Source organism: Athalia rosae, chromosome 1 (assembly GCF_917208135.1).
Source record: "Athalia rosae chromosome 1, iyAthRosa1.1, whole genome shotgun sequence".
Lineage (NCBI taxonomy): Eukaryota > Metazoa > Arthropoda > Insecta > Hymenoptera > Athaliidae > Athalia > Athalia rosae.
The window spans coordinates 28,668,882-28,691,922 of NC_064026.1; the positions used below are offsets into that span (position 1 = coordinate 28,668,882).

Genomic DNA, 23,041 nt, shown 5'->3' on the forward strand with positions numbered 1-23,041 from the left:
CGGGATTCCGTTTTACAGTGAAAAAAATAAACACTTAAATTATTAACATATATATTTTAATTTTTTTATCATAAACTTTAATAGGTAAAAGATGAAAGTGATTAGATCACTTCTGAAGTGACAGCCCGGATTTTCCAATTAGAATAGTATGAAAAAATTGATTTCCTTCTTTTTCATTTTTACAAAAATTACTTGGACTCGTTGAAAGGGTGACGTATTTATTCTTAAGTACAAAATGCTCAATAGCAACAAACGTATGGTATTAATGTATGACTAACAAACGTTACGAATAAAAACTTTGGAAATAAGTTGCTTGTTACTCATTATTTTAAGTATCTACATATCTTCAAATACAAATAGTAACAACTTACACTAATAGTAAACGATATCAGGTCATAAGGCTGCTGTTTTAAAGCTACCGCAGTAAAGCAAGCATCGAACAGATGCATATCTCACAGGGTGTTAGTTATTCAACAGGAAATCCTCGAGCGATCCAGCGCTCAGGGGTTACCGAGAAAATAAAAATTTCGAAATTGTACAAAAAATAACAATGCAGTAAGATGCATAAAATTTCTAATAACAAAACAGTATTTATCACTCAGTTCTTGAACAAGTTTTTTCTTTCAGTTCCCAGCAGGACTCCCAATATTGCCTCAGTCTGTTGTCGTGATTTGAACAAAAATTTCTGAAGTCCTGAATTATTTTTTTCTGAAACAATTCATCTCCGGTTGCTGAAGACGACGAAGATTTCCACTTTCTACCAATCATGTGATTCCAAGACCACAGGAAGCCCACCTGAGTAAACGTTATTAGAATATTTTTTTCATTGAATAAGAATGAAACTCAAGTAAAAAAGTTTAATAGTACGAACCCTTCTATCCATGCTGTAGTCGTCTTTATTTTTGCCACTAACGTGTCTTGTAATGTAGGCCTCATGTGGACTAGACTGATCAGGATGCACTGGGTATCGCTTTTGACCAGTTATTCTTCTGATTATATTTGTATCCGTTCTGGGCCTGGGTCGAATACATGGAGTCGATGGTACAAGTATAAAAGCATTTCCAGTTACATGAACGTACTGATGATCGTTCTCTGTACCTTCCACCAAGCAGGATACGAAACCGAATCTTTGTACTATAGCCTCTTGAAAGAGGAATAATCTTTGGGTGTACGTATCCTCTCTGAATTCTGCATCAAATGAATCGACAATAGAGAGCTCAAGTCATACGAGAATCTTAGATTATAAGCCTTATTTGCGTACCGTCAAAGAGATATGGTTTATTAGTCATTAAACAGTCTATGTGTAGAGGAATGAAGATGGGACCGCGGAGAGGGTCACTTTTAAGAGTAAAGGGCAGCGCAAGTAGATCACTGGGTATTGGAACCATCTGTATTCCACATAATTGCGCCTTTCGTTGCCATCCAAATATCTGAATAAATGTAAGACGAAATATATTTAACGCTGTGATTTTGATGATTTCAACTTGTTTCAAAAAATACTCACAAGATCCGCGACTATACTTCCCGAGGAAGCGACCCATTGAACAACTAGCTCATAAGAATGGTCAGTCTTGAATAATGACTGATATCGAAGGTGTCCCCATTCTATTCTGTCACTTTTATTGTTTATATCTATATCCAAATGGGTGTGTTTGTAAGGAGGAATTGGAGCTGAAATGAATTCATTTGGATTAGCTATTTGATTGACTGTTCCAGTTTGTCATTTTTTAATGCTAACCAGTCCAGTCTCGATCATCCATCATAAAGCTGAGATCCAAGTCATCTCTCAAAAAGATAGGAACACTAGATTCATCTATAGTATCACAACTCGGTATAGATATGGGCGAAGTGATAGATGGAAAGAGCGTTGGAGCAGTGGGTTCGCACCAACCTTTTGGTGCTTTCATCTCAACTTCTACCCATTCATTTTCAAAGCTCTGAAGATCACCCAGTGGTGGAAAATACTCTTTGTCTAAATCAAGAATGTGATTACGTTCAATGGTTCTTCAAGACATAACGATTTAGCTAGGATTTAAATTCTACCTTTCTGTCCATCCTTATCCTGCACCATGTGGTATAAATAAAAACCAAGAATAAATGGCTTGTCGTAACTCCCAGACGCATGGCATATAAGTCTCTCTCTTATCATTCCCTGTAATATTGCTCTTTAATTAGAGAAGTCTTGAAATTTTGCTAAGAAATTATTATGTTTCGAAGAATCAATTACCTCCATTATACCGATTGCCTTTTCAACTGTTACACCACCCTCAATATGATTATTTAACCACTGGACTGCTTCAGCACTGACAAATGTGAGACTCGGCAATGATGGATGTTGAGTTAAAAATCCTATTCCAGTATGTGGAGCTCTCATTGCTTCTAATATTTCAGCATTGGATGCGTTGCTCTTGAGTTTGCTCACTTCCGCATTGGTACTGAATATGTAGTCATTTTTTACAAAAGGTTTTCTCAATATAATTACAGTTTTATCTGACGCTTTGATCAGTACCTGTCCTCGCTGCATTCGGAATGGTCCTGCTGTTGTTGTTCTGGAGAAAGTGGCAGCACGGCTTCACTTGCAGGCGAGGCTCTTCCTCTGTCCATTACTTTTGATCCTGATCTAATATACGCAGTTAAAATATTATTAGATCACCAAACATTTCTCAGGCTTAGACTTACACTATGAACAAAGTAATATGCAAACAACTCCACGGTGCTGAGTGTCAAGCAACGCACATGTGCTACCTAAAGCCAAAATTTATGTGCGAATTAGTACTGCAGATAAAGGAATATGAGAAAAATCTTGAATTACCACATTTAATAACGATCCATAAGCAATTCTAATATTTCTTCATTGAAAATACTAAAACAAATTTTTGACACAGATAGCATAAAGTTTGATAAGATCTGTTTTGAAGGCACCCTGAAGGGAAATAAATAAATTCAAACTGACCTGTTTGGTATGTGGCGAGGAATGTCAAGGGATGTGCGGGCAGCTGCAGCGGTATTCACTACATGCTTCTCCTGTACAAAGAACCCCGTCACTCACTCACACACCACCCATACAGTGTTCTGAATAATTACTATACCATAAATTAAAATATAACGTAAATAAGGCAAGTGAAAACAAAAAACAAGTGTCTAAAAACATTCTAAAAATAGGTTTTGATAATATCCAGGGTCTATAGTCTTTCAAGCAGAATAGGTGAATAGTAGATTATGCATTTATACAGCAATTCGATACCAATAATCATCAATCCTGATCTTTATTAAATTTCATTAATCAATATTAGCTGGATTGAGTCAACTATTTATTTGATGCTTTGAATAATGCAGTAGATATTAACTATGCAAAAAACTTATAGTGAGGAGGGTTGGGTCTTGTATTCTTGGGGTGACATTATTCTATAATATTTTAGCAATCCGTGCATGATTTGGTCACCCATAACCGGAGCTTAACGAACAAGTCGTTACATGCTGGTGAAGCTATAAAATACAATCACCATGGTAAAGGTAAACGAAAAACCAACAGACACAAGTTTGCTGAATATTAAAAAAATTAATCAAGTTACATTTATGTGAATGGTGAACTACTTCTGCTGAAGAATTCATAGATATTGTAACGTACAAAAATATACAGAGTAACATGTGTAGTTCAACAATCACTATAGACATTGAAGCGATGAGATGGCTGAAAACATAGGTCAAAAAGTAAAAGCTGAAATGCAAGCATAACAAACTAGACATAATCTAGTACTAAAGCATGGACGCATCATTTCAAGCAGATCAAACCTGGGTCTTGGTTTTTCAGGTAGGCGGTTGCTCCCAAGTCTCTCCCTGAATGGGGAGCTGCCAACAAGACTTGTCTGTAAAGTATCAGGAAAAATTTTGATATACTGCAAGAGTTTGATAAAGCTGCCAATTGGTGATTTAAAGATTTCATTCTATTGGATATGAAAAAATCAACACTAGAATATGTGTATTCAAAAATGCATTGAACTACTCTATAAAAAAATTGAACTGCTGCTACAAGATAAGCTCGCAAAATTAATAACGAATGTTCAAGCCAAAAATCAAGCAGACATGATCATGAAATTCTTATTCAAGCTATTTATGAATCATAGTTTTGAAAAAAAAGACACAAAAATCATTCTTGAAGCTAATGCAAACTAATTTCTTTGAACAAAATAATATAAATAAACTTCGTATTTCGAATACATTGTGTCAGTGATCTATGTGAGCGTAAAAGTGCTGTGTCATTAATAAATATTCAGATGCGATAAAACAAAGCCATCATTAAGTGTTTCGAATACTAATGTAATGAGATCAACATCATTCGATAAAAGCATTCTACGGGATATTTGACAATAAGTTTTGAATCGGCACAGGCTGTACAACGTAAGCTTGTAACAAAATACGTTGTGAAAATAGTGTCACATTTGAGAAAAAAGAAAAGACATTTTATATTATAATATGACAATGTTCTATGGACTTAATATATCATAAAATCAATGCACCCTGATAATTATCTATAAACGCCTGGAAATGTCAAGGTATGCGCATCTGTTGACGAAGTGATGCTACGGGGAAGGTAGGAAGTACCTGGTTAGTGAGGAATATCAGGCTCGTGCTGTGCCTGCGCCTTGTCAAGTGGGAGGCAGGATCTCTCGGGGGAACTCCAACTGGAGCTGCTGGGCTCTGAAACATACCATGCTGAACTGTCTTCTTCTAGATAAAAAAACTTCAACTGTGTCTGCATATTCACCTACATGAAACCCTACATTATCATGAGTTTCATCATGAATTAAAGAATGATATTCATTTTGACCTTCTGTAAAATGTTAATTTAACCATAGTATAAGCAGAGTCGCGATTAAACTGTTGAACACGAAGAAATGTGTACACAAATCTTCATCGTGATTCCTATTAAGTTATCTCGATATGTTAATCTGAAATTAAGGTGAAGGGATACTTAATAACACTTGCAATATCAGATGCAATTTAAGCTGTAAAACTAAATCTAGATATTAGACAATGCAACTGCAACCAAATAATAACATGCAGTCTGGCAGAAAAAAAATCAATGTTATAATATCCAAATATCAATTAACATACGATATTCAATATTACTAAATAAATTATATAATTTGACAAAAGTCAACGACGATTATAAAAATACGAGTATTATTGGAAACAAAGACTAGATATCTGGGGTGGTAACATCAAACATTGCACAACGAGGACTTTGGTGTTATTTTGATAAATTACACGATTATTTTACTTTTTTAACTACAAAAACAACATTCTAACACAAATATTATACAGCAATTGCAATACATGGTCCGAAATATGATTGTCTAAATGAAGGTAAAGCCCGTACTTTAGTGCCATTAAATTTTTATAGATATTAGTTGTAAACTACCTTCATTTCAAAGTTGCTGATAGCGTATGTGCAAAAACATTAATGGCATTGAATACTGCAAGTCATTCAAATTTAGAATGAAACCAGTTTTCACGGTGTGGCCATAAAAATTGTTTAAAAATGCTTAATGTCTTTCGTGAAGTATTTTAATGGAACACCAATAATGATTCCAGCTATGACTCGAACAGAAAATGCACTTGTTTGATGAGGCGAATTCAAAAATATCAATGTATATACTTCTACTCATTATTCTAAATTATAATAGATAATATATGGAGTTTAGAAAGCATTACCCAATTTTTGTTGGTGTTGGGACGTCGAATTCTGTTTAACCATGTCTCAATGAATCGTAAAAATCCTTCCATGAACCCAGCCTGATCTGCCGGAGCTGCAGGTGTATAGATATCACAATGTAATGAGCCATCCAATATACGACGAGTGGCTGAATTTAGCAACGGCAATAAGAATACACGAAATCTCCAATACTTGAGTGCCTAACATAAAAAAAAAAAAACTTGTTAGTTGATTATTGATTTGTCTTCTACAGGTAACATTTGAATATACAAAGCACTCACCTCTACCAATGAAAAGTCGGTATCACCTCTAGTACAGATATAATGATCTAAATAATTCCAATTATAATTCTCTAGTTTTTCGGTGGTAAACGAGACCCACGAAACTTCGTAAGTATCGTGATGAGGTGCATGGAAACGATATCGATAATGTATGTTGAACGGGGGATATGGATGTCTGAAAAAAATCTCACCTTGATTAATAAGGCAACTGAATCTATAACAATGATTGGAATCACGCTTCGTTTATTGGTACACACCTTGGCCGGTACCTAGTTACTGTTATAGAATTACCACAGAGTGATATTTTGTGAAATATTCTTCCTATACTTAGTAAATATTCTTCTTTGGGTTCAGATTCAGTTTGTCTCCCACGCATTAACGAACTTATAGGAGGTGGAGGTTTGCTGCCAGGTGTTGTTGCCTGATTCTTGCTGATTGGAGGTAAAATTATCAGTTGAAAACCCTAGAAAATATTTGACAGAAATCAGCGTTTTGTAAGCTGAAAGGAGATTTCTTCATGGAAATAACGAAAACGAATCATTACTTGAGCTAAGCGTTGCGAAACAAGTTCTTTGAAAACTTCTGCTGTAGTTAATGGTTTTTTATAAATTGCTCTTTGTTGGGCGAAATCTGCATTCACATCATCAGGTAACAAATTGTAATCAGAGACAAGATAATCATTTTGCAAACTCCTTTTGTCTGGAAAGTAATCCGTCGTAATAGGAAGGCAAGCTGGTATCGTTAATGATCTCCAGTCAACACCTAAAGAAAATATTCATTCGATATTAATTGTTGTATTGTTATACAACATATTTTTAAACAAAGAAGAAGCAGATATTTGGCCATTGCCGAGATAGAAAATTATCTACGAAAACAAAATTTCCGTTTTATTACTCAACAGGACACAAGTAGATTCTAGCATATAATTGATGAAATTAATTGAAGAGTATCCATACAATATTTAAACCTCTATCTCAGTCAAACAAAGAGTGTGACATCGACATCAATGATAAATTTATTCAGTACAACATAAAGTTTTCAAAGTTGCATGGCAAACACTACGGTTTTTTCATGCTACATTAATGTATGGGTAGCAATCTTTGGCAATTCTGCCATGATATTTGTACTAACAATAAATAAGATTAAAACAAGAGCATGTATTTATCTGGAGATTGACTAAGTAAAATTAAAAATGGAAAGTGCAAAATCAAAAGTTATCAAGGAAGTGGGATCCATTTCTTCTTTAGTTGCTTCCCTATATGCAGGTATAGCTATACCACCCATTACACCATGGAAGTCTATTCAATTTCGCCTGATGATGTTAGAATAACTGTGCTACAGTTAAATGTGAGGTGTTAATTGTATTAATTACTGTTGACATGCTAACTAAGACCATTGGCATAGCTATTGAAATCTGTACATGAAGCATTATTGTTAGTAAAGCAATGGAAGATTTAGGATTAATCATAAATTAATGTATCTGTGCAGATGATATCCATGACTATGGTACTAATAATAAGACTGTACGGAGTGATGCTTATGAAAATAATTTTAATCACATCAAAGATACCTGAATATTAACGCTGATAGCAACTAGATCTTCCAAATTGATACAGAAGAGTAATGAGTTTCACACTACTCATATACCGCGCATATAAACATACGTACTGTACACCGCATAGACAAACTTGGGTTTTCAGGAGATATCCTAATCAGCATTCTCATTGTCAGTATGAATAAACCTATGAGGTATACGATTTTGTGGAATGAGAATCAAAATATCAACAAAATGCTCGGTCGTGGATAAAACCGCGACAGGTAAATAAAAATATCTACAGATGCAGTAAAATGAGCAGCTTTAAGAAAACATCGTTAACCCGAGCCAGCAGTGGCTTTTAATCCACAATGTGAATTACAGCCTATGTAAAGAAGAATCAGACTACAGGGAAGTACCAATCCTCTTATCTGGCATTAATTTTATATAGGGCTTTTGAATGATGTAATCATTGCTCTGATGATACTTTAGAAAAACGTTTTTTTCAAAATCTCAAAAATTTTAACAGCCCCAAATGTGATTTGCAGAAAAAGTGGATATGAGGATTGATAAAAATCATGATAAATTTTCATTGAATCAAATAAAGAAAAAGAGGAAGAGATATGTACTACACAGTATAGGCATGCATTAAACTATAACAATAAGATTAGATGAACTAAAAAAGGGTCAAATATATAGTAGTGACAAGTCTACTAGGGTATGCACCCTATAATAAATGTATACCGTAACCGATCAGCCCTGAGTGAAATATGGGGCGCTAACCTATGTTTGCTGTATAAAGTGACATCATAGTCGCACATCACACACGCATCAATATGTATGTCCGGCGTCACATCCCAACACGACGTACCACAGCATGGAAATAAATTGAACAATATATGTATTATTTATATTCAAATTTCGCATTCGGTATTATTTTTAATATAAATAAAGAAATAAATGAAGGGAAAGATGAACGGATAATTAAAGGCAAACTATTTTTAGCAAAACTTTAGTTACTCACAATGATGAATGGAAGGAATGTCAAAATGAACATGAATTGCATGTACCTTTATCCCGTAACTCAAATATATATGTCAGAAGAAGTCAATTGTCAATTATAAACCAGGTACTCAGAGCAAGCACGAAAATTCTCAAATTCCTGTCACTTAATAGACATTAAACTTCAAGACTATTTCCTTCAATAAAATACTGCAATTTGAAATTGATGATTCCACTATTGACATGAAATAAGTTCAAAACTAATATTTACCACAACTATTCAGTGCTGATTAGATTTAACACAATGGGTTTCATTGTGTTCAGATTTTGATATTGAGAAAGGAAAATAATTTTGAATATCCAAAGCCAAAATTTGTTAAATTTTATGGCCGAAACCAGAATGCTGTTAACTATTGTTATGCCCGTATCATATTTCATATAGTTACACAGCTGAAAATGAAATATATTAGCAAACGGACACACAAGAAGCATTATGGTCTGTCAATAACATATAAAATTGTTGTGATCTTTGATGAAGTACAACCCTGAAACTAACAACTATTGTTGCAATTGCGCAAGTGACATAAGTTTAACTACGAGCTATTTTGGACAAAGATAATGAAATTACTTAACAATCAATCATTCTGTTCGATTGATACGAACTGTAGCTTGTAACAGAGAACTTTCGAACGTCCATTTCTAGTCATGTAAATTTCATTTAGAAACAAACTCCTCAGCGATACTACACAAAAAATGCAAGGTGACTGTATAGCACTTGTCAAATGAACAAGATATCATTCATAAAAAACAGATTGAATATTTGAGCCGGTGGGTGAAAAAGTGGTATAATTCCTTTGTTGCCAATAATGAGATAGCAGCACTATTCGTCGGTTGAGTCTCAGATCTATATTTTTTTGAAATCAAACATTCGTGAATTTACTCTAGTGTTTTTATGGTACTTAATGTAGACCTCAAATCCATAGCAATTATTCTCAACAACCGGGATGAAAAATATAAAGGTCACATTGAGCTCAAAAGTTTAGAATCCTGCATATCGATCACTGGATTATGAGCTGAAATCTCACTATCAAGCTGGTGTCTTCAATAATTTCACTTGTACACCCAACGGCATTTAATGATGATAATGATCATCATGCTATGAACCCTCATGAATTAGAGTTATGAATTCTTTGATACTCAGTATAGCTTATAGCTCATATCTTTAAATGATCATCTAGTAGCTTTCAGATGTTTACATAAAATCATTGGAAGAAATTTCTACGTATATGGAAATATATCAGACCTGTTGTTAAAACGGGAGTCCACTCTTGTTCACCTGTTGCACCCCAGAGTAGCGTCAGACTTTTATTATTCGTAGTCGGCACACCATTGTTGTGCCCAGGTTTCTCAATAGAACTTAGAGCCAGACTCGGTCGCTGAGTTTTACCTTTCATATCTAAAATACAACCAAACGGTGCGTGGAATATTGTATACATGTATTTTTTTTTCACTTTAAAATACAGAGAAGAGTTACTTACGATCTTGAAATCCAATTTGTGAAGCAGATCGGGGTATTTGGCAAGAATTTTGAGCATTCAGAGATGCTATGCTATGTTCATTAGGAGAACTACTCAATATGGACATTGCGTCGCTCTGTTGTTCAGAAGTAGATTGAGTAGGTATAGCTTGATAATGATGTTGTTGTATCAGTACACCCGTGGGTCCTAATATAGATAAAAAAAAATTCAATAGGAACATGTGAATCAGTTGTACATTCAGAGATACAGGGGATACTACAATTCCATGGAAGGCCGAGAGAAGATACTGAGCCATACCTTTTGGAAAGATGTGCGTCCATCTTCGTCTATTACTCGTTAATTTTATGGTTACATGAGATGGATCAAAAGGGTTAATCAGTGCTCTTCCTGGTCTAATATTACTGGGTTGAGATACAGGATTAGTTGGACTTCCAGCACTACCAACAACTGGCCGAAATGGAGGTGAAATTTCCGTGTCACAATGGTCGCTTATCAAAGATATTCTTGGTTTTGCTTGGGAGGAAAACAGAAGACTTATCCTTGTGTGAAACGTCAAAAAATGTACTTATAGTCAAAAGTACAAGTATGCAAATACCTACAATTAACTTCTCCGTTTGAATCGATGCTTGCCAAGTCATCGGCTCTATGAGGAATGGAAATCGCTGCACTACGGGACCCGACTGTTGGCGAAGCATGAACTTCTGGTGGTGGATGATGTATATCAGGGTCTGACATTTTTCGTTTTAATAATTTCAGAGCCTGTGCATTACTGTGTGTTTCCATACAAGCGACACTGGTTTTTTTCGTCCTGGTTGATACCCTTTGCAAGCTTGAATAGAATTCAATAATCAGATATCAATATTTGTGTGACTCAATTTATCAAGATGGTAACGAACCAGTATCTTTGAAATTCGGTGACAGATTACAAAACACATTGCTTTACCTTGCTGTATGAACCGGTGGTAGTTGGAACACTTGAGCATCATATGCATCATAATCAAACAACGTGTTATGAAGGCACTCGCTCGCATCTTCTTGCAAAAGTTTTGCTTTGTTTGGTAGTTTACCATTTTCTGCTGGTGGCTTAGAAACTTTGGGTGGTAATTTAATGCGAGGTATAAAAGTTGAGTACGGTATTTTTTTGTTTGTCGAATAAAAGCTCAGATTTATCCAATGTGGCATGCTATAGTCATCCGCTGCATTTATTGAAGTATCTTTGTTGTGAAACTGAGAATATTAACGAGTTGTTGTATGAATGATCCCATATATTTCTTGTAAAAGATAGAATTGATTTGATGCTTATAGACTTTCAAGTACTTAAACTTGATTTACCTTCAATAAAGGGACAGCATGCAATGGTTGTTCCCCAACACAGACCAAATCACTGCCCACTCCATTGTCGATGATCCTCTGTTTGGTAACATTTGTCAACTCTCTATCAACCTCAAATACTCCTACACCAGGAGTTATTACAACAGAGAGCTGTCCGGTTCTATCAAAACTGCGATCTAAGTAGTGTTTTTCAAATACTAGAAAACATGTGATATGAGTATACGATATTTCTTAATCTATCAAATCATCTAAATGACATGCATATCTGGGCCGTTCTGAAGATCTGAATATTTATGTCATCACAGTAACGAAGAATTGCTTATGCCTTGACGCATTCGTTAGCTCAAGTTCAAATTATAAACTGTCTATTACCATTTAGAGACATATTGAGAACTTCCAAAAAATTTCCTTGCGCCGCTGTGGCATTGATGGCTTTTGGCATAACAATTCCAGGCCTCTGATGATATTCTAAAACTATTTTTTGATAATCGGTGAATAATTTTCTCAATTGAACCAGTATGTTGCTCCAGTCTTCATATCTTTCATTTTGTACTGCGACTCTATGGATAAAAATTTGTTTGAAGATATTTGTATGTTCAGAAATTTAGTTAAGAGTTCATCAATGAACAGGCATCACCTGTAAAAGTCTTCATAGAATCTACCCCGATAATCGTGTTGCAGGCATTCTCTCATGTGATTTGGAAACTCCTCTAAACTGTTTGCTTTATAAAACGTTCGAGAGAATAAAACTATTGTCACTTCATGATTACTCCCATTTTTTTTCCACTTTTGAAATAAGTCAGCTAAGAATCCATTTACCGCTTTTTCAAAATATAAATCTCCATGTATATCAAAGTCCCACATTTCAGAACTCATTTGTATAAAAAGATAGACCATACTTGTTGAAGAACGGAATACAACCTGTGTTAAAAAGCAAATGAAAAATTGTTTCCAATAGATTTCTTTGATTATTATAGCACAATTTGTAAAATGGTACACAAATTTTCAGTTAGCGCTGCACCTTTGTATCATCTGTTATAACACCACAGGCCACTCGATCTCCCTGAGACCACATCTCATGTACTTGACATCTGATGCTACCACCACAGAATTCGATTTTCTTGTTCAAATAAACACAGGTGTTGACCTGAACAAAAAAACACAATGCATAAAAGTGCTGCGTAAGAGTACACAAAAACTTTTTTCTGCGATCATCTATCTACAGATGATGAATAAGACAAATGAACATTGAAAGGAAGGACAAATATCTTTACCAAACTATTCTTGAGCCTCCACATTTCACTGCGTCCCATATATTGATCTTTAAAAGTGAGTTCAACGGAATCCAAGGCAACATCATCAGGATTTACTATATTCATATATACATCGGCAAACGTTCTGAGTTGAAAAGTAGTAGCAATGTTGTTTTCAACACTGATCGTTTCCCTGCCTTGGAGGTCTTCTTTGAATGCAGTAATTTGCAACAGCAACCGACTGAATTCATCTTCAGAATGAAATATTTCAACGATATCCCCCTTTTTTATACCGGGATAATCTTTTGGGTTGATTATCAGATCTTCTCCACTGAAGTTTTTTTGATGAACTATCAATTTGAAAAGCTTCATGTTTTTGGTGAACTATTGAGTCCTTGAAGTGAAATTTTTTAAATCTATTCACTTCACTACAATGTCTAGATTTTCATTTGAGACATGTCAAAAAATACTCAATAGTGACAGAGTAATCTCCAACTTCTTTTTTCATATTGCAGATTGTCAGGATTCGTCATTACCTCAACACTAGTTAGTAGTTGACTTCGAGAGATGCACAAGAACAATGATGAAATCAATCTGAAGTAATAAAAAACATAAACGATGATTACTGTTGCTACACGCGTCTTCAATCAACGCACAAGATAACTAAACTAACCCAATCTGAGCAATCTTTCGCGCTGCTCACATCTCTTTGCTCACATCGCCTGGCAGCCAGTTTACGCAACGCAACCTCACGCAGGCGTGTAAGTTGGAGATTTACGCGCCAAATCTACATTGTGCAATTGGTACTGTCAACGGTGCTGTGCATGCCCATGCAACTTTCTGTCATGTATAAGTGTTCATAACAAAATGTTTTTTCCGAATAAAAATAAGTTTCGTGCACCCAAAGCTCCAGTGAACAACAAAAAATTTGATCAGGAGCAAAATGTACCGCGGTAAGGGTAATTTTTCAAGTATTACGACCAAATTGAACCGAATTTAAAGAAGGTTATAAGTCTCATCAATGTACCCAATTTGTTTCAGTTTTGACGTGGGCATTTCTGTATAATTTGTAACTATTTATTATTTTTCAGAGAGGATTCGGCTGAAGGTCGCTTGCGGCAATCTAAAGAAAATGACAGAGTCGATGAATTGTACGGCTTTGTTCGAGTCACAGATTCCAAAGAACGGACTGGTTATTTGCTGAATATGCATTCTGTGAGATTTTTGTCAGATATTACTATTATCTTAAAGATTATTAGTATGCTAATATATCATTCTATGTTTTGTTCAGACCGAGGTGATAGAGGATGATAAAAGGCTGATTAGTGCAGTGGACTATTATTTTATGGAACAGAATGGAACTCGTTTCAAAATCTCCTTACCATTCAAGCCTTATTTTTATGTACTATGTCGTAAAGATACTTTGCAAGAAGTCTCAACTTTTTTGCATAAAAGATATAGCGGATTTTTATCAAAAATTGAAACACTCTCAAAAGAAGATCTAGATCTGGTATTACCAATTTATGCAATAAATTTGCCTTTTAATTCTCCATTCTACATTCCTTTTAGATTTGGCATTTATCACATCTTTGCTCAAAGTATCCTTAAATTTCAGCCAAACCATTTGAGTGGCCTCAAACAAAAGTATTTAAAGTTATCATTCTCTAACATGGTTGATTTAATGAAAGTTAGACGGGAGATAATGACAGCTGTGAAAAAAAATAAAGAACGAGAAAAAACTAAAACATACTACACAGAAATGTTGGCCAATTCTCTAAATTCAAACGAACGTAATCCTGTAAAAAAACTTTCTGATCACATGGACAATTTACTTGATATTCGGTAGGTAATTTCAATAATTAGCCAGAAAAATTATCACAACTAAAATAGTAAATCAAATTTTCAACCACATAATTAACACTTTTTATTTAGTGAATATGACGTACCCTTCCATGTCAGGGTATCCATAGATGCTAAAATATTTGTTGGAATATGGTACACTGTGAAGTCACATGGTACAGAACCACCTATAATCATACGGAGGGATGATATCATAGAGAGACCAGATCCCATAGTTTTAGCTTACGATATTGAAACCACTAAATTACCTCTAAAGTTCCCAGATGTTAATACTGATCAAATCATGATGATTTCATACATGATCGATGGACAGGTAATACCAATTTTAGCTTCCAGTATATCGATTTATGCTTTTATCAGTGGCAGCATTATTTAAGGTAACTATTTTAAACCTTCAGGGCTTCTTGATCACGAATAGAGAGATCATTTCTGCTGACATAAAAAGCTTTGAATATACCCCAAAGCCAGAATTCGAAGGTCCTTTTAGAATTTTTAATGAGCCAAATGAAGAAGCTGTTATCAGAAAGTTTTTTTCCCATATCAACAAAGTAAAACCACATATTTTTGTCACATACAATGGAGATTTCTTTGATTGGCCCTTTGTGGAGACAAGAGCAGCTATACACAACATGGATATGAAAAGCAAAATTGGCTTCTCTCAGAATAAAGAGGGAGTTTACACCTGTCGTCCCGCTATGCATATGGATTGTCTATGGTGAGTTGATGGAACCAAACAACAAATTATTGAACGTATTGGCTTAAAGATTTTCATTCACCTCTTACAGTTGGGTCAAAAGGGATTCATATCTTCCTGTAGGATCGCAAAATTTGAAAGCAGTGGCCAAAGCAAAATTGAGATATGATCCTGTTGAATTAGATCCTGAAGAAATGTGTCAAATGGCATCCGAACAGCCTAATGTCCTTGCCAGTTATTCAGTGTCAGATGCGGTCGCAACGTATTATCTGTACTTGAAATATGTGCACCCGTTTATCTTTGCTCTATGTACCATCATTCCCATGGAACCAGATGAGGTTTGAAACATGTCTTTATCATTCAAATCATTTTGTGAATGATTAAAACGCATAATATCTTTGGTGTATAATATCGTAGGTACTCAGAAAGGGATCAGGGACTCTTTGTGAGGCACTGCTTATGGTAGAAGCGTTTCATGCAAATATCATATTCCCGAATAAGCAGCAGGCTGAGTTAAACAAATTAACATCTGATGGGCATGTATTAGAACAAGAAACATACGTCGGTGGGCACGTTGAGGCACTTGAGTCGGGTGTATTTAGAGCAGATATTCCTTGCCGTTTTAAAGTGGTACCAGATGCAGTCAACAAACTCATGGATGGAGTTGAAAGAGCTTTAAAACATTCTATAGAAGAGGAGGAAAAAATACCATTGGATAAAGTGACTAACTTCGCTGAAGTAGCTGAAAGAATTAAAGAAAAACTAAGGGTACTTAGGGATCAACCTTTGAGAATGGAACACCCTGTAATATATCACTTGGATGTCGGAGCCATGTATCCGAATATTATTTTAACTAATCGACTGCAGCCATCCGCAATGGTTGATGAAACTGTCTGTGCTGCATGTGATTATAATAAATTCGATGCAGTTTGCCAAAGGAAAATGACATGGATGTGGAGAGGAGAGCACAGTGAGTGTTAAGCCATTTCTATCATAGACTCTTCGTTACCTAGATGTTTATTTCTTTTCCTTACAGCACCCGCGAGTTTGAGCGAGTTTCAAAGAATACAACAACAACTAGAGATAGAAAAATTTCCACCGCAATTTCCTGGTGGTCCTCAAAGAGCCTTTCACGAACTTTGGCCAGCAGATAAAGCTACATATGAAAAGAAACGATTGGCAGAATATTGCCGGGTGGCATATAAAAAAACTAAGGTCACCAAAATGGAAGAAAGGACGCAAACTATTTGTCAGAAAGAAAACTCGTTTTATGTCGATACCGTCAGAGCTTTTCGAGATAGAAGATACGAATATAAAGCACTGACAAAAACTGCAAAACAGCAAGTTTCAGCAGCTATAGCTAGCGGCGATGCTGAACAAATAAAATCTGCAAAGAATATAGAAATTTTATATGATTCACTACAGCTTGCCCACAAGTGTATATTGAATTCTTTCTATGGATACGTTATGCGAAAAGGGTAATTTAAATGATGTCAAAATCTCATTTGACCCGATGTTTTCAATTCTGTATTTCATTCTATCTATAATTTTATGCCACCATTTCTTAGATCACGATGGTATAGCATGGAGATGGGTGGCATCGTTTGTTACACGGGAGCTCATATTATAAAAAAAGCCAGAGAGATAATAGAACAAGTAGGACGTCCTTTGGAGTTGGATACAGACGGAATTTGGTGTATTCTTCCAGCTACTTTTCCTGATAACGAAGTTATTACAACGTCACTACCAAACAAACCAAAAATCACCATATCTTACCCTAACGCAGTGTTAAATCTGATGGTGAAGGTGAAGATCTTGTTCTTTCTCCTTTGCATCACTTGCTGATTCATTCTGAATACTTATATTGATGTGTTCATCTTGTGATTTCTTTTCTGTTATAGGAAGAGTTCACAAACCATGTGTACCATGATCTTGTAGATCCAGAAAACTTGGTTTATGAAGTAAGAAGTGAAAATTCAATTTTTTTCGAAGTTGATGGTCCTTATTTGGCCATGGTTTTGCCAGCATCAAAGGAAGAAGGTAAAAAATTGAAGAAACGGTATGCAGTGTTTAATTTCGACGGATCTCTTGCCGAGTTGAAGGGATTTGAAATTAAGAGGCGAGGCGAGCTTCAGTTGATCAAGATCTTCCAATCCTCTGTATTCGAATCCTTCCTCAAAGGCGACACTCTGGAAAAGTGTTATGCTGCGGTTGCACAAGTCGCTAACCACTGGCTAGGGATACTTTACTCGAAGGTGAGAAATTGCCATGGAACCCGAGACATATTTCACACTAAATCTTGATTAGCACAGTAATTGATCCCAATCGTTTAAGGGTGCAAATATGCCAGACACAGAGCTGTTCTATCTTATTTCGGAAAACAGATCCATGTCCCGTAAACTAGAAGATTATGGGTCACTGAAATCAACTTCAATCTCAACAGCTAAAAGATTAGCAGAGTTCTTGGGTGACCAGATGGTTAAGGATGCGGGTCTTGCCTGTAAGTTCATCATATCCAAGAAACCTGAAGGCTCACCGGTAACAGAAAGGTAGAATTTATTGTTTTCAAGATACTGAAATATTCCAACTTCTTCTAAGCTGTGTTCTAACAATTGTTATTACCTTTACAGAGCTATTCCATTAGCTATTTTCCAATCAGATGCACACGTGAAGAGGTATTATTTGCGGAAGTGGCTCAAGGATCCATCTATTCAAGATGCTGATATAAGAGATATACTCGACTGGGGTTACTACATCGAGAGATTAGGAAGCGCGATCCAAAAAATCATCACAATTCCTGCAGCTATGCAAGGGGTCAGTTGAACACGTTATGACAAAATTGCTGTATGTAGGATGGTTGGAAAAACATGATAGCGTCATCTGCCAATTTTCACACTGTTCTAGATTTCAAATCCAGTTCCAAGAGTCAAACACCCCGACTGGCTCCATAAAAAAATGCTGGAAAAAGATGATACCATGAAACAGAGGCGTATCAATGAAATATTCGCCATCCTGCCTAAAAAAACCAAAACCGCCCCTGATTCTAGTTCTGACAATTCAAATGATCCAGATGCACCGGATATCAGAGATATAGAAGATATAGCAGGTGGTTCGGTTACATTCAAAAAGCCAATTACAATGGTCAATAAACGAAAGAGAGCAGTTTCTCAAGAAGAAGAGGACAACGAGTTGAGTAGGAGCTGGAAAGATGTTCTTGGGCCAGTTCCACCAATAGGGAAAACAATGGAAGAAAAAAAGGTGTGGATTCAGTATCAAAAACAGAAATGGGCGCATCAAGCAAAGCAGAGAATGGCTCGTCAACAATCAAAAAGGAAAAGGCTGGAAGAGGAAGGTACTTCTCCCACTGGAAGTGGTGGTGTGGTAAGAAGGCTGAAGCCAACTACAGTCCATGGTTTTCTACGTAGAGCTCAAATGGCGCTGCTCTACACACCCTGGCAAATAATTGAAATAGCCGAAACATCAGAACCTGGAACTTTCAGACTGTGGGCACTAGTTGGAAACGAACTACAACAGCTGCGTCTTATTATTCCCCGGATATTTTATGTGAATACTCGTAAAGTTAGGAATGAGCCAAAAGCTGGAGAATTGTGGAAAAAGTGTTCCAGGATATTACCACGCTCTCGCACTATGTATCACCTGTACCAGTACTCTGTGCCAGAAAGTACATACAAAAAGTACGGTGGCTGCCTTATGGAGGATTTGACAAGCCCTGATATAGAAGGAATTTATGAAACACAAATGCCACTGCTTTTCAGAGCAATTGTACAATTGGGGTGCATTTGTATTGTAAAGAATGATGCTGCATCAAGCATTAAAAATGGAACTGACACATTTAATCTGGATCAACTACAGTACAAAAGTCTCACTTTTCATCCATACCTTGAAGACCAGAAAGCACTGAAACGTATATTTTTGTATCACTACTCATCCACAGTTGGGAAAAAAGCGATGTGGGGCTTATTTCTGGGTCCTGTAAAAAAAGCTCACATATTTGTTATAGGCTCAGCTGATACTAATCAGATGCCGAACATGAAAACGATTTATATTACGGAAAGGACAGCAATATTAAAAGGTGACAAGCCTGATGTAGTCAAAGATTTACCTGAGGAAATCCAGTTCAGTGTCAGAGTCGAAAAGAACTTGAAGCAGGTTCAGAATCTTCTGCAACATGCCTTGGAAGCTTACAAGAATGAGAAGAGAGGTCCAACTGTACTTGTTATCCAATCACCAATGCATTCCTCTGTATTATCAAGGCTTATGCCTATTCTAACTGAATTTCCTATGGTGAATACCCATGTGCAGGATGTTGAGAATTTGTATCAAACTTTAGACTGGCAGAGAGTTGGTGCCAAGACAATGATACGTCACTATCTAAAATCCGATGAAGTTCTCAACCTTATAACGCAGCAGTGTCGCTACTTTCACAGTCCGATTGGAAACCTACCTGCAGATCCTACTTTGTTTGGTGCAGACTTGTTTTATGCTAGACATTTACAAAAACATAACTTTGTTTTATGGTGTTCACCAACAGAGAGACCTGACTTGGGTGGTAGCGAGATGGATGATAACAGATTACTGACAGATTTTGAGGAGAGTTCGAACTGTGCAGCAAATAACACAGGGACCTATTCAAGTGTGTCTGTTGAGCTGGATATCGAAAGTTTGGCGGTGAATGCTCTATTGCAATATCATCGTGTGAACGAACTGGAAGGCACTAGTACATTTGTTGCCTTTGACAACACCCCACAAGTTTCACTTCAAGAAATAGTTTCACGAGGAGCAAACGTTGCTACTATACCCAGTTATGATGAGACAACTTTGTGCAGCGGGTCATTTAGAGTTCTGAAAACCATGGTCAATGCATGGCTACGAGACGTATCTAATCACAGAAACATATTCGCGGATTACCAAGTCATCCATTTCTATCGCTGGCTGAGATCTCCCACTGCATTACTGTATGATCCTGCCCTAAGAAGAATACTACATACCTACATGAAGAAGCTATTTATACAGCTCGTTGCGGAATTTAAAAGAATGGGTTCAACTATTATTTTTGCAAACTTTAATAAGATTATTCTATGCACTAAAAAGACGCAGATATCGGATGCTTTGAGCTATACACAGTTCGTAGTCAACTCTATAAAAAACAAAGAACTCTTCCACAGCATAGAAATAACGTACAATCAGTGCTGGGAATACCTAATATGGTTGGACCTACCAAATCATGCTGGCGTAAAAGGGAAAGTTCCTGATGAATTTGCCGTTAATCAGAATAAAGACAGTACACAAGCATCAGGTGCAGATACCGAAGACGACGACGATGATGGGCCGGAGATAATCATGAACTGGAACCTCATAGAACATTTACCAGAGGAGGCGGCATGCCAGGCAAGTTTTAGTGCGATCATAGCTGGATATATAAGCGCCGTATACCAGCATAGGTCTGAAACAGACGCATCAAATGCAACACCCAGGCGAAGAAGAAACAGCACACTCAGCCAGACACTCACTGCACCTCTTGGGCTCGGTGCTTTTGAAAATACTGCGCAGTTTGCAAAGAAACTCATATCAGGTGAAATGTCTCAAAAATTGTTTCAAATCGCCCAAAAAATCCGCAGGAAACTACCGGAAAAAATTCTGACACCTGAGGAATATCCGTACGTCGATTTCGGAGACGCTGATTCAAAGAAAATCAATCCAGCTCTTGAACTAATAAAATCGATCTGCAAGGTTCTATCTCTAGATACAGAAGTAGAAGATGAAGTGCATGCCCTGCAGAGAAATGTGTTACGGTTAATCGGAGTGGGAACTTTCAGCGATAAAGCTGAATGGTCTGATCCCTGTGCATCCCTAATTTTACCTGAGGTAATCTGTAAGGCCTGCAATCACACACGAGACATAGACTTGTGCAAAGATAATGATCGAACAATCGAACGTAACAGGCATGTATGGAAATGCCCACTCTGTGAAACAAGCTATGACAATGCGGAAATAGAATTTTCACTCATAGATACATTGAATCGTAAAGCTATGGGTTACGTTTTACAAGATTTACAGTGCGGTAAATGTAATCAGATTAAGAGAGAAAATATGAATGAGTATTGTTCGTGTGGTGGGGCGTACAAGTTGCTCATCCCAAAAAATGAGCTCGTTAAATTTGCAAAAACTCTTAAATCTATTGCTATGAAGTTTGAAATGCCTGTTCTCATTGAAACTATCAAAAATACTCACCTAATGACCAGTTGAATGGGACTGTTTCTAGCAAACGTCGTTTGTAGAAATGATTTGTTGATTTTAGGCTTAAAATTTATGTATAATATTTTATTAAATCAATCGCGTTTTCAACATCATTCTTATGAGCCATTATTCCCAGCAACTCCCTTGAGTGACAACAGATAATACTTAGCACGCATTATATTTACGAAACATATCATTTTTCTATTTTGATATAACAACGTGAACAGTATGGGAATTACATTATCTACAGTATTTCGATATTGTGCATAGATGCATTTACTTCTGCAAGTTGATGGGGTCAACTTTGGGTTCTGTAAATGAAAAAGTAGTAAGTATATTATTTTTCAATAAAAAAAATATAAACCCAACTATATACAATCTGTAGAATTGCGCATCATTTTGTGTATGGTTATCCAATGTATATTAATTCTCCACAGATATCTGTTGCTAGTAAATCATTGGCAAAACGTTTGTGAGATTACCTTCGAATTGGAATTTTGGGAATTCTGTCATGTTCACCCCTGGGCCACCACCGTACTGCTTAGCTGCCTTCTCTAATTCTGCTTCTAATTCTTTCAGAATTTCAGGTGAGGCATCAACGAGTTTGTTACTACCACTAAATTATACATAATAAAAATGTAGTTATCAGTCTGAAAAAATTTAAAAAACTCATAGGGTTTTGAAAACTTACGCAGACTTAGATCTGTATTCTCGAACTTTATCCACAAAAAGTTGTTGAATCGGATCGCTGGCTTTTTGAAGGGCTGGAGCTAGGATTCCAACATTCCGTTTCAGTACCTTTGGAACCTCTTTGATTCCAGCAGCAAGGCGAGAACTCAGCATGATTGTCTGATGATCAATGCCACAAACATATCAATAGTTTATATCAAATGCTTTAGTACAGAATGTTAAAAGTGTTTGAAAAGCGAATGCAATCCGAATAATTTTTTCGGTTTGGAAGAACGCAGTAATGGTATCTTGAAATAGTAGAATGGATCAGTGAATCCTAGGTTGGATTTTGAGTATTTCTTCGCAAATGAGAGTAAATATCCATGCTATTATATAATAAAATAAAGTCTATAGCGTAATATTTACAGGTTAAATTACGTTATAATCAATATCACACACTCTAGCCAAAAAAGTGATGATACGTAATAAAATTTGAAGAATAAAGACTTAGCGATTTAGAAAACGAGTTAGAACTGTAAACGTCAAAGTCCTCTAATTAATTTGAGATCTTTAACTTACGACTTCTTTTATCCGCAAAGACAGAGCTAAAGTGATCAGCTGGGTCTAGCAGAAATGGCTACCACAATTAACTTCCGGTTGGAGAAAAAATGACATGCCAAAATATTTAGTCTCAATTTAGTTTGATACAAGAATAATAAGAATGTGAATAAAAAATATCTGAAACAGTGCGCTTTTATAAATATTCTTATAAATTATGATGACTACATCATCTCTTTGAATACGTGGTTGATTTAAATACGTCAGTACGAAATATCGGACCAATGAGGTAGCTGAGTTTGTGACAAAAGAAGGACAGAATGATTCGAACAGTTCCGAGAGAATC

General features: G+C 36.1%; 3 protein-coding genes across 11 annotated transcripts; 1 reads left to right on the plus strand and 2 right to left on the minus strand.

Annotated features, from left to right (window-relative positions):
• Window positions 1–201: 201 nt before the first annotated feature.
• LOC105683768 (GATOR complex protein Iml1) lies at window positions 202–13,401 on the minus strand. 8 transcript variants are annotated; one of them, XM_020851015.2, is made up of 26 exons: window positions 13,330–13,401; window positions 12,678–13,250; window positions 12,425–12,550; window positions 12,041–12,324; window positions 11,776–11,963; window positions 11,404–11,600; window positions 11,015–11,298; window positions 10,671–10,900; window positions 10,369–10,584; window positions 10,072–10,257; window positions 9,837–9,989; window positions 8,315–8,323; window positions 6,542–6,759; window positions 6,255–6,460; window positions 5,998–6,172; window positions 5,716–5,916; window positions 4,603–4,698; window positions 3,793–3,866; window positions 2,510–2,620; window positions 2,228–2,435; window positions 2,044–2,152; window positions 1,739–1,972; window positions 1,505–1,671; window positions 1,262–1,430; window positions 872–1,188; window positions 202–795 (listed from the first exon to the last, which is right to left on the minus strand). In XM_020851015.2, exons 2-26 carry the CDS (start codon window positions 13,026–13,028, stop codon window positions 595–597), a joined length of 4,710 nt encoding a protein of 1,569 aa, XP_020706674.2. In that variant the 5' UTR covers window positions 13,029–13,250; window positions 13,330–13,401; the 3' UTR covers window positions 202–594. The 8 variants fall into 8 exon arrangements, with proteins under 8 accessions (XP_020706674.2, XP_048515579.1, XP_012252062.2 ...); XM_048659622.1 differs by lacking the exon at window positions 13,330–13,401 and having other exon boundaries at window positions 12,678–13,006; window positions 13,193–13,304; XM_012396639.3 differs by lacking the exon at window positions 13,330–13,401 and having other exon boundaries at window positions 11,404–11,579; window positions 12,678–13,312.
• On the plus strand, window positions 13,395–21,581 carry LOC105683785 (DNA polymerase epsilon catalytic subunit 1). The gene is made up of 14 exons (XM_012396677.3): window positions 13,395–13,609; window positions 13,748–13,871; window positions 13,948–14,166; window positions 14,272–14,498; window positions 14,589–14,829; window positions 14,915–15,231; window positions 15,302–15,548; window positions 15,628–16,180; window positions 16,247–16,688; window positions 16,779–17,016; window positions 17,112–17,465; window positions 17,545–17,759; window positions 17,841–18,024; window positions 18,115–21,581. Exons 1-14 carry the CDS (start codon window positions 13,524–13,526, stop codon window positions 21,475–21,477), a joined length of 6,810 nt encoding a protein of 2,269 aa, XP_012252100.2. The 5' UTR covers window positions 13,395–13,523; the 3' UTR covers window positions 21,478–21,581.
• LOC105683786 (ATP synthase-coupling factor 6, mitochondrial) lies at window positions 21,538–22,869 on the minus strand. Of its 2 annotated transcripts, none has more exons than XM_012396678.3 (4): window positions 22,717–22,869; window positions 22,160–22,317; window positions 21,951–22,084; window positions 21,538–21,779 (listed from the first exon to the last, which is right to left on the minus strand). In XM_012396678.3, exons 2-4 carry the CDS (start codon window positions 22,309–22,311, stop codon window positions 21,745–21,747), a joined length of 321 nt encoding a protein of 106 aa, XP_012252101.1. In that variant the 5' UTR covers window positions 22,312–22,317; window positions 22,717–22,869; the 3' UTR covers window positions 21,538–21,744. The 2 variants fall into 2 exon arrangements, with proteins under 2 accessions (XP_012252101.1, XP_012252102.1); XM_012396679.3 differs by lacking the exon at window positions 22,717–22,869 and adding an exon at window positions 22,564–22,582.
• Window positions 22,870–23,041: the final 172 nt, after the last annotated feature.